The 15,173-nt window shown below is 47.8% G+C and overlaps 1 protein-coding gene across 1 annotated transcript in view; it reads left to right on the forward strand.

Moving 5' to 3' along the window:
* Window positions 1–15,173, forward strand: part of LOC135536333 (receptor-type tyrosine-protein phosphatase O-like) — a 140,783-nt gene that overhangs the window by 92,572 nt on the left and 33,038 nt on the right. Inside the window, exons 14-15 of the mRNA XM_064962688.1 lie at window positions 4,888–5,026; window positions 10,870–10,990. Of these exons, the coding sequence (XP_064818760.1) occupies window positions 4,888–5,026; window positions 10,870–10,990 (260 nt within the window). The remainder of the gene's footprint in view (window positions 1–4,887; window positions 5,027–10,869; window positions 10,991–15,173) is intronic.

Below are 15,173 nucleotides of genomic sequence, written 5' to 3' on the forward strand. Positions count from 1 at the left end.
CAGACTGTAATGATACCCTGTTCCCTATGTCCTGTAGTACACTGCTGTCATCTGTAATGGTACCCTGTTCTCTATGTCCTGTAGTACACTGCTGTCATCTGTAATGGTACCCTGTTCCCTATGTCCTGTAGTACACTGCTGTCATCTGTAATGATACCCTGTTCCCTATGTCCTGTAGTACACTGCTGTCATCTGTAATGGTACCCTGTTCCCTATGTCCTGTAGTACACTGCTGTCATCTGTAATGATACCCTGTTCCCTATGTCCTGTAGTACACTGCTGTCATCTGTAATGGTACCCTGTTCCCTATGTCCTGTAGTACACTGCTGTCATCTGTAATGATACCCTGTTCCCTATGTCCTGTAGTACACTGCCAGACTGTAATGATACCCTGTTCCCTATGTCCTGTAGTACACTGCCAGACTGTAATGGTACCCTGTTCTCTATGTCCTGTAGTACACTGCTGTCATCTGTAATGGTACCCTGTTCCCTATGTCCTGTAGTACACTGCTGTCATCTGTAATGATACCCTGTTCCCTATGTCCTGTAGTACACTGCTGTCATCTGTAATGGTACCCTGTTCCCTATGTCCTGTAGTACACTGCTGTCATCTGTAATGATACCCTGTTCCCTATGTCCTGTAGTACACTGCTGTCATCTGTAATGGTACCCTGTTCCCTATGTCCTGTAGTACACTGCTGTCATCTGTAATGATACCCTGTTCCCTATGTCCTGTAGTACACTGCCAGACTGTAATGATACCCTGTTCCCTATGTCCTGTAGTACACTGCTGTCATCTGTAATGGTACCCTGTTCTCTATGTCCTGTAGTACACTGCTCTCATCTGTGATGGTACCCTGTTCCCTATGTCCTGTAGTACACTGCCAGACTGTAATGGTACCCTGTTCCCTATGTCCTGTAGTACACTGCTGTCATCTGTAATGGTACCCTGTTCCCTATGTCCTGTAGTACACTGCTGTCATCTGTAATGGTACCCTGTTCCCTATGTCCTGTAGTACACTGCTGTCATCTGTAATGATACCCTGTTCCCTATGTCCTGTAGTACACTGCTGTCATCTGTAATGGTACCCTGTTCTCTATGTCCTGTAGTACACTGCTGTCATCTGTAATGGTACCCTGTTCCCTATGTCCTGTAGTACACTGCTGTCATCTGTAATGATACCCTGTTCCCTATGTCCTGTAGTACACTGCCAGACTGTAATGGTACCCTGTTCCCTATGTCCTGTAGTACACTGCCAGACTGTAATGGTGCCCTGTTCCCTATGTCCTGTAGTACACTGCTGTCATCTGTAATGATAGCCTGTTCCCTATGTCCTGTAGTACACTGCCAGACTGTAATGGTACCCTGTTCCCTATGTCCTGTAGTACACTGCCAGACTGTAATGGTACCCTGTTCCCTATGTCCTGTAGTACACTGCTGTCATCTGTAATGATAGCCTGTTCCCTATGTCCTGTAGTACACTGCTGTCATCTGTAATGATAGCCTGTTCCCTATGTCCTGTAGTACACTGCCAGACTGTAATGATACCCTGTTCTCTATGTCCTGTAGTACACTGCTGTCATCTGTAATGATACCCTGTTCCCTATGTCCTGTAGTACACTGCCAGACTGTAATGATACCCTGTTCCCTATGTCCTGTAGTACACTGCTGTCATCTGTAATGATAGCCTGTTCCCTATGTCCTGTAGTACACTGCCAGACTGTAATGATACCCTGTTCTCTATGTCCTGTAGTACACTGCTGTCATCTGTAATGATACCCTGTTCCCTATGTCCTGTAGTACACTGCCAGACTGTAATGGTACCCTGTTCCCTATGTCCTGTAGTACACTGCTGTCATCTCTTATGGTACCCTGTTCCCTATGTCCTGTAGTACACTGCCAGACTATAATGATACCCTGTTCCCTATGTCCTGTAGTACACTGCTGTCATCTGTAATGATACCCTGTTCCCTATGTCCTGTAGTACACTGCTGTCATCTGTAATGGTACCCTGTTCCCTATGTCCTGTAGTACACTGCTGTCATCTGTAATGGTACCCTGTTCCCTATTTCCTGTAGTACACTGCCAGACTGTAATGGTACCCTGTTCCCTATGTCCTGTAGTACACTGCTGTCATCTGTAATGGTACCCTGTTCCCTATGTCCTGTAGTACACTGCCAGACTGTAATGGTACCCTGTTCTCTATGTCCTGTAGTACACTGCCAGACTGTAATGGTACCCTGTTCCCTATGTCCTGTAGTACACTGCTGTCATCTGTAATGATACCCTGTTCCCTATGTCCTGTAGTACACTGCCAGACTGTAATGATACCCTGTTCCCTATGTCCTGTAGTACACTGCTGTCATCTGTAATGGTACCCTGTTCTCTATGTCCTGTAGTACACTGCTGTCATCTGTAATGATACCCTGTTCTCTATGTCCTGTAGTACACTGCCAGACTGTAATGATACCCTGTTCCCTATGTCCTGTAGTACACTGCTGTCATCTGTAATGGTACCCTGTTCCCTATGTCCTGTAGTACACTGCTGTCATCTGTAATGGTACCCTGTTCCCTATGTCCTGTAGTACACTGCTGTCATCTGTAATGGTACCCTGTTCCCTATGTCCTGTAGTACACTGCTGTCATCTGTAATGTACCCTGTTCCCTATGTCCTGTAGTACACTGCTGTCATCTGTAATGGTACCCTGTTCCCTATGTCCTGTAGTACACTGCCAGACTGTAATGGTACCCTGTTCCCTATGTCCTGTAGTACACTGCTGTCATCTGTAATGATACCCTGTTCTCTATGTCCTGTAGTACACTGCCAGACTGTAATGATACCCTGTTCCCTATGTCCTGTAGTACACTGCCAGACTGTAATGGTACCCTGTTCCCTATGTCCTGTAGTACACTGCCAGACTGTAATGATACCCTGTTCCCTATGTCCTGTAGTACACTGCTGTCATCTGTAATGATACCCTGTTCCCTATGTCCTGTAGTACACTGCTGTCATCTGTAATGGTACCCTGTTCCCTATGTCCTGTAGTACACTGCTGTCATCTGTAATGGTACCCTGTTCCCTATGTCCTGTAGTACACTGCTGTCATCTGTGATGGTACCCTGTTCTCTATGTCCTGTAGTACACTGCTGTCATCTGTAATGGTACCCTGTTCCCTATGTCCTGTAGTACACTGCCAGACTGTAATGGTACCCTGTTCCCTATGTCCTGTAGTACACTGCCAGACTGTAATGATACCCTGTTCCCTATGTCCTGTAGTACACTGCCAGACTGTAATGATACCCTGTTCCCTATGTCCTGTAGTACACTGCCAGACTGTAATGGTACCCTGTTCCCTATGTCCTGTAGTACACTGCTGTCATCTGTAATGGTACCCTGTTCCCTATGTCCTGTAGTACACTGCCAGACTGTAATGATACCCTGTTCCCTATGTCCTGTAGTACACTGCTGTCATCTGTAATGATACCCTGTTCCCTATGTCCTGTAGTACACTGCTGTCATCTGTAATGGTACCCTGTTCCCTATGTCCTGTAGTACACTGCTGTCATCTGTAATGGTACCCTGTTCCCTATGTCCTGTAGTACACTGCCAGACTGTATTGATACCCTGTTCTCTATGTCCTGTAGTACACTGCCAAACTGTAATGGTACGTTGTTCCCTATGTCCTGTAGTACACTGCTGTCATCTGTAATGATACCCTGTTCCCTATGTCCTGTAGTACACTGCTGTCATCTGTAATGATACCCTGTTCCCTATGTCCTGTAGTACACTGCTGTCATCTGTAATGATACCCTGTTCTCTATGTCCTGTAGTACACTGCTGTCATCTGTAATGATACCCTGTTCCCTATGTCCTGTAGTACACTGCCAGACTGTAATGGTACCCTGTTCCCTATGTCCTGTAGTACACTGCTGTCATCTGTAATGGTACCCTGTTCCCTATGTCCTGTAGTACACTGCTGTCATCTGTAATGATACCCTGTTCCCTATGTCCTGTAGTACACTGCTGTCATCTGTAATGGTACCCTGTGCCCTATGTCCTGTAGTACACTGCTGTCATCTGTAATGATACCCTGTTCTCTATGTCCTGTAGTACACTGCCAGACTGTAATGATACCCTGTTCTCTATGTCCTGTAGTACACTGCTGTCATCTGTAATGGTACCCTGTTCCCTATGTCCTGTAGTACACTGCTGTCATCTGTAATGATACCCTGTTCCCTATGTCCTGTAGTACACTGCCAGACTGTAATGGTACCCTGTTCCCTATGTCCTGTAGTACACTGCCAGACTGTAATGATACCCTGTTCCCTATGTCCTGTAGTACACTGCTGTCATCTGTAATGATACCCTGTTCCCTATGTCCTGTAGTACACTGCCAGACTGTAATTGTAATGGATTAGTCCACTCAGACAGGCCTCTACAATGGATTAGTCCACTCAGACAGGCCTCTACAATGGATTAGTCCACTCAGACAGGCCTTTACAATGGATTAGTCCACTCAGACAGGCCTCTACAATGGATTAGTCCACTCTGACAGGCCTCTACAATGGATTAGTCCACTCAGACAGGCCTCTATAATGGATTAGTCCACTGAGACAGGCCTCTATAATGGATTAGTCCACTCAGACAGGCCTCTATAATGGATTAGTCCACTGAGACAGGCCTCTATAATGGATTAGTCCACTCAGACAGGCCTCTATAATGGATTAGTCCACTCAGACAGGCCTCTATAATGGATTAGTCCACTCAGACAGGCCTGAATCAGACAGTAGATAGTAGTGTACTGTCCTTGCAGTATGTTCTCTGTTCTCTCTGTTCTACAGTATGGCGTTCTGTCCTTCCAGTATGTTCTCTGTTCTCTCTGCAGGCTCGGGAGCCTCTAACAGCCCAGTCCCATGTGGTGACAGTGTCCAGCCTGCTACCCTCCTCCTCCTATAACTGCAGTGTGATCAGTTATAGCTACAGTACGCCCAGCGAGCCAGCCTTCATACACATCTCTACTACAGGTACAGTCAGCCTTCATACACATCTCTACTACAGGTACAGTCAGTCAGCCTTCATACACATCTCTACTACAGGTACAGTCAGCCTTCATGCACATCTCTACTACAGGTACAGTCAGCCAGCCTTCATACACATCTCTACTACAGGTACAGTCAGCCTTCATACACATCTCTACTACAGGTACAGTCAGCCAGCCTTCATACACATCTCTACTACAGGTACAGTCAGTCAGCCTTCATGCACATCTCTACTACAGGTACAGTCAGCCTTCATACACATCTCTACTACAGGTACAGTCAGCCTTCATACACATCTCTACTACAGGTACAGTCAGCCAGCCTTCATACACATCTCTACTACAGGTACAGTCAGCCTTCATACACATCTCTACTACAGGTACAGTCAGCCTTCATACACATCTCTACTACAGGTACAGTCAGCCTTCATACACATCTCTACTACAGGTACAGTCAGCCTTCATACACATCTCTACTACAGGTACAGTCAGTCAGCCTTCATACACATCTCTACTACAGGTACAGTCAGCCTTCATACACATCTCTACTACAGGTACAGTCAGTCAGCCTTCATACACATCTCTACTACAGGTACAGTCAGCCAGCCTTCATACACATCTCTACTACAGGTACAGTCAGTCAGCCTTCATGCACATCTCTACTACAGGTACAGTCAGCCTTCATGCACATCTCTACTACAGGTACAGTCAGCCAGCCTTCATGCACATCTCTACTACAGGTACAGTCAGCCAGCCTTCATGCACATCTCTACTACAGGTACAGTCAGCCTTCATACACATCTCTACTACAGGTACAGTCAGCCTTCATACACATCTCTACTACAGGTACAGTCAGCCTTCATACACATCTCTACTACAGGTACAGTCAGTCAGCCTTCATACACATCTCTACTACAGGTACAGTCAGCCTTCATACACATCTCTACTACAGGTACAGTCAGCCTTCATACACATCTCTACTACAGGTACAGTCAGCCTTCATACACATCTCTACTACAGGTACAGTCAGTCAGCCTTCATGCACATCTCTACTACAGGTACAGTCAGCCTTCATACACATCTCTACTACAGGTACAGTCAGTCAGCCTTCATACACATCTCTACTACAGGTACAGTCAGCCTTCATACACATCTCTACTACAGGTACAGTCAGTCAGCCTTCATACACATCTCTACTACAGGTACAGTCAGTCAGCCTTCATACACATCTCTACTACAGGTACAGTCAGCCAGCCTTCATACACATCTCTACTACAGGTACAGTCAGTCAGCCTTCATGCACATCTCTACTACAGGTACAGTCAGCCTTCATACACATCTCTACTACAGGTACAGTCAGTCAGCCTTCATACACATCTCTACTACAGGTACAGTCAGCCTTCATACACATCTCTACTACAGGTACAGTCAGTCAGCCTTCATACACATCTCTACTACAGGTACAGTCAGTCAGCCTTCATACACATCTCTACTACAGGTACAGTCAGTCAGCCTTCATACACATCTCTACTACAGGTACAGTCAGCCAGCCTTCATACACATCTCTACTACAGGTACAGTCAGTCAGCCTTCATGCACATCTCTACTACAGGTACAGTCAGCCTTCATACACATCTCTACTACAGGTACAGTCAGTCAGCCTTCATACACATCTCTACTACAGGTACAGTCAGCCTTCATACACATCTCTACTACAGGTACAGTCAGTCAGCCTTCATACACATCTCTACTACAGGTACAGTCAGTCAGCCTTCATACACATCTCTACTACAGGTACAGTCAGCCAGCCTTCATACACATCTCTACTACAGGTACAGTCAGCCAGCCTTCATACACATCTCTACTACAGGTACAGTCAGCCTTCATACACATCTCTACTACAGGTACAGTCAGCCAGCCTTCATACACATCTCTACTACAGGTACAGTCAGTCAGCCTTCATACACATCTCTACTACAGGTACAGTCAGCCTTCATACACATCTCTACTACAGGTACAGTCAGCCAGCCTTCATACACATCTCTACTACAGGTACAGTCAGCCAGCCTTCATACACATCTCTACTACAGGTACAGTCAGCCTTCATACACATCTCTACTACAAGTACAGTCAGCCAGCCTTCATACACATCTCTACTACAGGTACAGTCAGCCTTCATACACATCTCTACTACAGGTACAGTCAGCCAGCCTTCATACACATCTCTACTACAGGTACAGTCAGCCAGCCTTCATACACATCTCAACTACAGGTACAGTCAGCCTTCATACACATCTCTACTACAGGTACAGTCAGTCAGCGTTCATACACATCTCTACTACAGGTACAGTCAGCCAGCCTTCATACACATCTCTACTACAGGTACAGTCAGCCTTCATACACATCTCTACTACAGGTACAGTCAGCCAGCCTTCATACACATCTCTACTACAGGTACAGTCAGTCAGCCTTCATACACATCTCTACTACAGGTACAGTCAGCCTTCATACACATCTCTACTACAGGTACAGTCAGTCAGCCTTCATACACATCTCTACTACAGGTACAGTCAGCCTTCATACACATCTCTACTACAGGTACAGTCAGCCAGCCTTCATACACATCTCTACTACAGGTACAGTCAGCCTTCATACACATCTCTACTACAGGTACAGTCAGCCAGCCTTCATACACATCTCTACTACAGGTACAGTCAGTCAGCCTTCATACACATCTCTACTACAGGTACAGTCAGCCTTCATACACATCTCTACTACAGGTACAGTCAGTCAGCCTTCATACACATCTCTACTACAGGTACAGTCAGCCTTCATACACATCTCTACTACAGGTACAGTCAGCCTTCATACACATCTCTACTACAGGTACAGTCAGCCTTCATACACATCTCTACTACAGGTACAGTCAGCCAGCCTTCATACACATCTCTACTACAGGTACAGTCAGCCTTCATACACATCTCTACTACAGGTACAGTCAGTCAGCCTTCATACACATCTCTAGTACAGGTACAGTCAGCCTTCATACACATCTCTACTACAGGTACAGTCAGCCAGCCTTCATACACATCTCTACTACAGGTACAGTCAGCCTTCATACACATCTCTACTACAGGTACCGTCAGCCTTCATACACATCTCTACTACAGGTACAGTCAGCCTTCATACACATCTCTACTACAGGTACAGTCAGTCAGCCTTCATACACATCTCTAGTACAGGTACAGTCAGCCTTCATACACATCTCTACTACAGGTACAGTCAGCCAGCCTTCATACACATCTCTACTACAGGTACAGTCAGCCTTCATACACATCTCTACTACAGGTACAGTCAGCCTTCATACACATCTCTACTACAGGTACAGTCAGCCAGCCTTCATACACATCTCTACTACAGGTACAGCAAGCCATCATTCACATCTCTACTACAGGTACAGTCAGCCTTCATACACATCTCTACTACAGGTACAGTCAGTCAGCCTTCATACACATCTCTAGTACAGGTACAGTCAGCCTTCATACACATCTCTACTACAGGTACAGTCAGCCAGCCTTCATACACATCTCTACTACAGGTACCGTCAGCCTTCATACACATCTCTACTACAGGTACAGTCAGCCTTCATACACATCTCTACTACAGGTACAGTCAGCCAGCCTTCATACACATCTCTACTACAGGTACAGCAAGCCATCATTCACATCTCTACTACAGGTACAGTCAGCCTTCATACACATCTCTACTACAGGTACAGTCAGCCTTCATACACATCTCTACTACAGGTACAGTCAGCCTTCATACACATCTCTACTACAGGTACAGTCAGCCAGCCTTCATACACATCTCTACTACAGGTACAGTCAGCCTTCATACACATCTCTACTACAGGTACAGTCAGCCAGCCTTCATACACATCTCTAATAGAGATATGTTAAACCTCTACAGTTCTACAGTTTTACACTACAGAACAAGTCTGTTTTTAAGTGGTTTTAACTGCCACTCTCTCTCTCCTGTGGTCAAATCTGGTTCCTGTTTTCTAGAAGGCCAATGTCAGCTGGCTGTAGTGGACCACACCCAACCACTCTGACTCAAATGCTGAGTTTCAGATCCTCATTGCTGTGTCTGCAGGCTGTGTGTATGCCTGTCGTATCATCCTGAATCTGTACTGTGTACTGAACCCCAGCGTAGCTCCATCTCTGCTCTAGAGGTCCTCAGTGATAATGACTGTATGTTATTGTCCTCCCAGCCAGAGAGATGAACCCCAGCGTAGCTCCATCTCTGCTCTAGAGGTCCTCAGTGATAATGACTGTATGTTATTGTCCTCCCAGCCAGAGAGATGAACCCCAGCGTAGCTCCATCTCTGCTCTAGAGGTCCTCAGTGATAATGACTGTATGTTATTGTCCTCCCAGCCAGAGAGATGAACCCCAGCATAGCTCCATCTCTGCTCTAGAGGTCCTCAGTGATAATGACTGTATGTTATTGTCCTCCCAGCCAGAGAGATGAACCCCAGCATAGCTCCATCTCTGCTCTAGAGGTCCTCAGTGATAATGACTGTATGTTATTGTCCTCCCAGCCAGAGAGATGAACCCCAGCATAGCTCCATCTCTGCTCTAGAGGTCCTCAGTGATAATGACTGTATGTTATTGTCCTCCCAGCCAGAGAGATGAACCCCAGCGTAGCTCCATCTCTGCTCTAGAGGTCCTCAGTGATAATGACTGTATGTTATTGTCCTCCCAGCCAGAGAGATGAACCCCAGCGTAGCTCCATCTCTGCTCTAGAGGTCCTCAGTGATAATGACTGTATGTTATTGTCCTCCCAGCCAGAGAGATGAACCCCAGCGTAGCTCCATCTCTGCTCTAGAGGTCCTCAGTGATAATGACTGTATGTTATTGTCCTCCCAGCCAGAGAGATGAACCCCAGCGTAGCTCCATCTCTGCTCTAGAGGTCCTCAGTGATAATGACTGTATGTTATTGTCCTCCCAGCCAGAGAGATGAACCCCAGCGTAGCTCCATCTCTGCTCTAGAGGTCCTCAGTGATAATGACTGTATGTTATTGTCCTCCCAGCCAGAGAGATGAACCCCAGCGTAGCTCCATCTCTGCTCTAGAGGTCCTCAGTGATAATGACTGTATGTTATTGTCCTCCCAGCCAGAGAGATGAACCCCAGCGTAGCTGCCATCTCTGCTCTAGAGGTCCTCAGTGATAATGACTGTATGTTATTGTCCTCCCAGCCAGAGAGATGAACCCCAGCGTAGCTCCATCTCTGCTCTAGAGGTCCTCAGTGATAATGACTGTATGTTATTGTCCTCCCAGCCAGAGAGATGAACCCCAGCGTAGCTCCATCTCTGCTCTAGAGGTCCTCAGTGATAATGACTGTATGTTATTGTCCTCCCAGCCAGAGAGATAAACCCCAGCGTAGCTCCATCTCTGCTCTAGAGGTCCTCAGTGATAATGACTGTATGTTATTGTCCTCCCAGCCAGAGAGATGAACCCCAGCGTAGCTCCATCTCTGCTCTAGAGGTCCTCAGTGATAATGACTGTATGTTATTGTCCTCCCAGCCAGAGAGATGAACCCCAGCATAGCTCCATCTCTGCTCTAGAGGTCCTCAGTGATAATGACTGTATGTTATTGTCCTCCCAGCCAGAGAGATGAACCCCAGCGTAGCTCCATCTCTGCTCTAGAGGTCCTCAGTGATAATGACTGTATGTTATTGTCCTCCCAGCCAGAGAGATGAACCCCAGCGTAGCTCCATCTCTGCTCTAGAGGTCCTCAGTGATAATGACTGTATGTTATTGTCCTCCCAGCCAGAGAGATGAACCCCAGCGTAGCTGCCATCTCTGCTCTAGCAGTCCTCAGTGTCCTCCTCCTCAGCCTGCTGGTCCTCTTCCTACTGATGCTGCGTAAGAAACACCTGCAGATGGCCAGGTGAGATATGGGGGAGCTGTCCACATAATGGACACACAAGCCTGACACTAACCTTTCTACAGTTCTGGCTTTTAATATATTTCTGTCAGAAGAGTAAGAAAAATAGAGCTGAAATAGATAGAGCTGAACTAGTACAGCCACTGGCTCCTCCTCTCCCCCTGACTACCAAGACCACTGGCTCCAAGACCACTGACCACTGACTCCTCTCTCCCCTGACTACCAGGGGGGAGAGAAGGATTTGAGTTCCATCAATGGCTCTGAACAAACTTTATTTGACTCTTTGCAAACTGGAATCCATACATCCTGAGGCTACATTCATTGTAGCTGGGGATTTTAACAAGGCTAATCTGAAAACAAGACTCCCTAAATTGTATCAGCATATCGATTGCGCAACCAGGGCGGGCAAAACCTTGGATCATTGTTATTCTAACTTCCGCGACGCATTTAAGGCCCTGCCCCGCCCTCCTTTCGGAAAAGCTGACCACGACTCCATTTTGCTGATCCCTGCCTACAGACAGAAACTAAAACAAGAAGCTCCCACGCTGAGGTCTGTCCAACGCTGGTCCGACCAAGCTGATTCCACACTCCAAGACTGCTTCCATCACGTGGACTGGGATATGTTTCGTATTGCGTCAGACAACAACATTGACGAATACGCTGATTCGGTGTGCGAGTTCATTAGAACGTGCGTTGAAGATGTTGTTCCCATAGCAACGATTAAAACATTCCCAAACCAGAAACCGTGGATTGATGGCAGCATTCGCGTGAAACTGAAAGCGCGAACCACTGCTTTTAATCAGGGCAAGGTGTCTGGTAACATGACCGAATACAAACAGTGCAGCTATTCCCTCCGCAAGGCTATCAAACAAGCTAAGCGTCAGTACAGAGACAAAGTAGAATCTCAATTCAACGGCTCAGACACAAGAGGTATGTGGCAGGGTCTACAGTCAATCATGGATTACAAAAAGAAAACCAGCCCAGTCACGGACCAGGATGTCTTGCTCCCAGGCAGACTAAGTAACTTTTTTGCCCGCTTTGAGGACAATACAGTGCCACTGACACGGCCTGCAACGAAAACATGCGGACTCTCCTTCACTGCAGCCGAGGTGAGTAAAATATTTAAACGTGTTAACCCTCGCAAGGCTGCAGGCCCAGACGGCATCCCCAGCCGCGCCCTCAGAGCATGCGCAGACCAGCTGGCTGGTATGTTTACGGACATATTCAATCAATCCCTATACCAGTCTGCTGTTCCCACATGCTTCAAGAGGGCCACCATTGTTCCTGTTCCCAAGAAAGCTAAGGTAACTGAGCTAAACGACTACCGCCCCGTAGCACTCACTTCCGTCATCATGAAGTGCTTTGAGAGACTAGTCAAGGATCATATCACCTCCACCCTACCTGACACCCTAGACCCACTCCAATTTGCTTACTGCCCAAATAGGTCCACAGACGATGCAATCTCAACCACACTGCACACTGCCCTAACCCATCTGGACAAGAGGAATACCTATGTGAGAATGCTGTTCATCGACTACAGCTCGGCATTTAACACCATAGTACCCTCCAAGCTCGTCATCAAGCTCGAGACCCTGGGTCTCGACCCCGCCCTGTGCAACTGGGTACTGGACTTCCTGACGGGCCGCCCCCAGGTGGTGAGGGTAGGCAACAACATCTCCACCCCGCTGATCCTCAACACTGGGGCCCCACAAGGGTGCGTTCTGAGCCCTCTCCTGTACTCCCTGTTCACCCACGACTGCGTGGCCACGCACGCCTCCAACTCAATCATCAAGTTTGCGGACGACACAACAGTGGTAGGCTTGATTACCAACAACGACGAGACGGCCTACAGGGAGGAGGTGAGGGCCCTCGGAGTGTGGTGTCAGGAAAATAACCTCACACTCAACGTCAACAAAACTAAGGAGATGATTGTGGACTTCAGGAAACAGCAGAGGGAACACCCCCTATCCACATCGATGGAACAGTAGTGTAGAGAGTAGTAAGTTTTAAGTTCCTCGGCATACACGTCACAGACAAACTGAATTGGTCCACCCACACAGACGGCATCGTGAAGAAGGCGCAGCAGCGCCTCTTCAACCTCAGGAGGCTGAAGAAATTCGGCTTGTCACCAAAAGCACTCACAAACTTCTACAGATGCACAATCGAGAGCATCCTGGCGGGCTGTATCACCGCCTGGTACGGCAACTGCTCCGCCCACAACCGTAAGGCTCTCCAGAGGGTAGTGAGGTCTGCACAACGCATCACCGGGGCAAACTACCTGCCCTCCAGGACACCTACACCACCCGATGTTACAGGAAGGCCATAAAGATCATCAAGGACAACAACCACCCGAGCCACTGCCTATCATCCAGAAGGCGAGGTCAGTACAGGTGCATCAAAGCTGGGACCGAGAGACTGAAAAACAGCTTCTATCTCAAGGCCATCAGACTGTTAAACAGCAACCACTAACATTGAGTGGCTGCTGCCAACACACTGACTCAACTCCAGCCACTTTAATAATGGGAATTGATGGGAAATGATGTAAAATATATCACTAGCCACTTTAAACAATGCTACCTAATATAATGTTTACATACCCTACATTATTCATCTCATATGTATACGTATATACTGTACTCTATATCATCTACTGCATCTTTATGTAATACATGTATCACTAGCCACTTTAACTATGCCACTTTGTTTACATACTCATCTCATATGTATATACTGTACTCGATACCATCTACTGTATCTTGCCTATGCTGCTCTGTACCATCACTCATTCATATATCTTTATGTACATATTCTTTATCCCCTTACACTTGTGTGTATAAGACAGTAGTTTTGGAATTGTTAGTTAGATTACTTGTTGGTTATTACTGCATTGTCAGAACTAGAAGCCCAAGCATTTCGCTACACTCGCATTAACATCTGCTAACCATGTGTATGTGACAAATAAAATTTGATTTGATTTACCATGACCACTGGCTCCTCTACCCCCTGACTGCCAGGACCACTGGCTCCTCTCCCCCTGACTACCAAGACCACTGGCTCCTCTCCCCCTGACTACCAAGACCACTGGCTCCTCTCCCCCTGACTACCAAGACCACTGGCTCCTCTACCCCCTGACTACCATGACCACTGGCTCCTCTACCCCCTAACTACCATGACCACTGGCTCCTCTACCCCCTAACTACCATGACCACTGGCTCCTCTACCCCCTGACTGCCAGGACCACTGGCTCCTCTCCCCCTGACTACCAAGACCACTGGCTCCTCTCCCCCTGACTACCAAGACCACTGGCTCCTCTCCCCCTGACTACCAAGACCACTGGCTCCTCTCCCCCTGACTACCAAGACCACTGGCTCCTCTACCCCCTGACTACCATGACCACTGGCTCCTCTACCCCCTAACTACCATGACCACTGGCTCCTCTACCCCTAACTACCATGACCACTGGCTCCTCTCCCCCTGACTACCATGACCACTGGCTCCTCTACCCCCTGACTACCATGACCACTGGCTCCTCTACCCCCTAACTACCATGACCACTGGCTCCTCTCCCCCTGACTACCATGACCACTGGCTCCTCTACCCCCTGACTACCATGACCACTGGCTCCTCTACCCCCTAACTACCATGACCACTGGCTCCTCTACCCCCTGACTACCAAGACCACTGGCTCCTCTCCCCCTAACTACCAAGACCACTGGCTCCTCTCCCCCTAACTACCAAGACCACTGGCTCCTCTACCCCCTGACTACCATGACCACTGGCTCCTCTCCCCCTGACTACCATGACCACTGGCTCCTCTACCCCCTGACTACCAAGACCACTGGCTCCTCTCCCCCTGACTACCATGACCACTGGCTCCTCTCCCCCTGACTACCATGACCACTGGCTCCTCTACCCCCTGACTACCAAGACCACTGGCTCCTCTACCCCTGACTACCATGACCACTGGCTCCTCTACCCCCTAACTACCATGACCACTGGCTCCTCTACCCCCTGACTACCAAGACCACTGGCTCCTCTCCCCCTAACTACCAAGACCACTGGCTCCTCTCCCCCTAACTACCAAGACCACTGGCTCCTCTACCCCCTGACTACCAAGACCACTGGCTCCTCTCCCCCTGACTACCATGACCACTGGCTCCTCTCCCCCTGACTACCATGACCACTG

Source organism: Oncorhynchus masou, unplaced genomic scaffold (genome assembly GCF_036934945.1).
Source record: "Oncorhynchus masou masou isolate Uvic2021 unplaced genomic scaffold, UVic_Omas_1.1 unplaced_scaffold_596, whole genome shotgun sequence".
NCBI classification, from domain to species: Eukaryota; Metazoa; Chordata; class Actinopteri; order Salmoniformes; family Salmonidae; genus Oncorhynchus; species Oncorhynchus masou.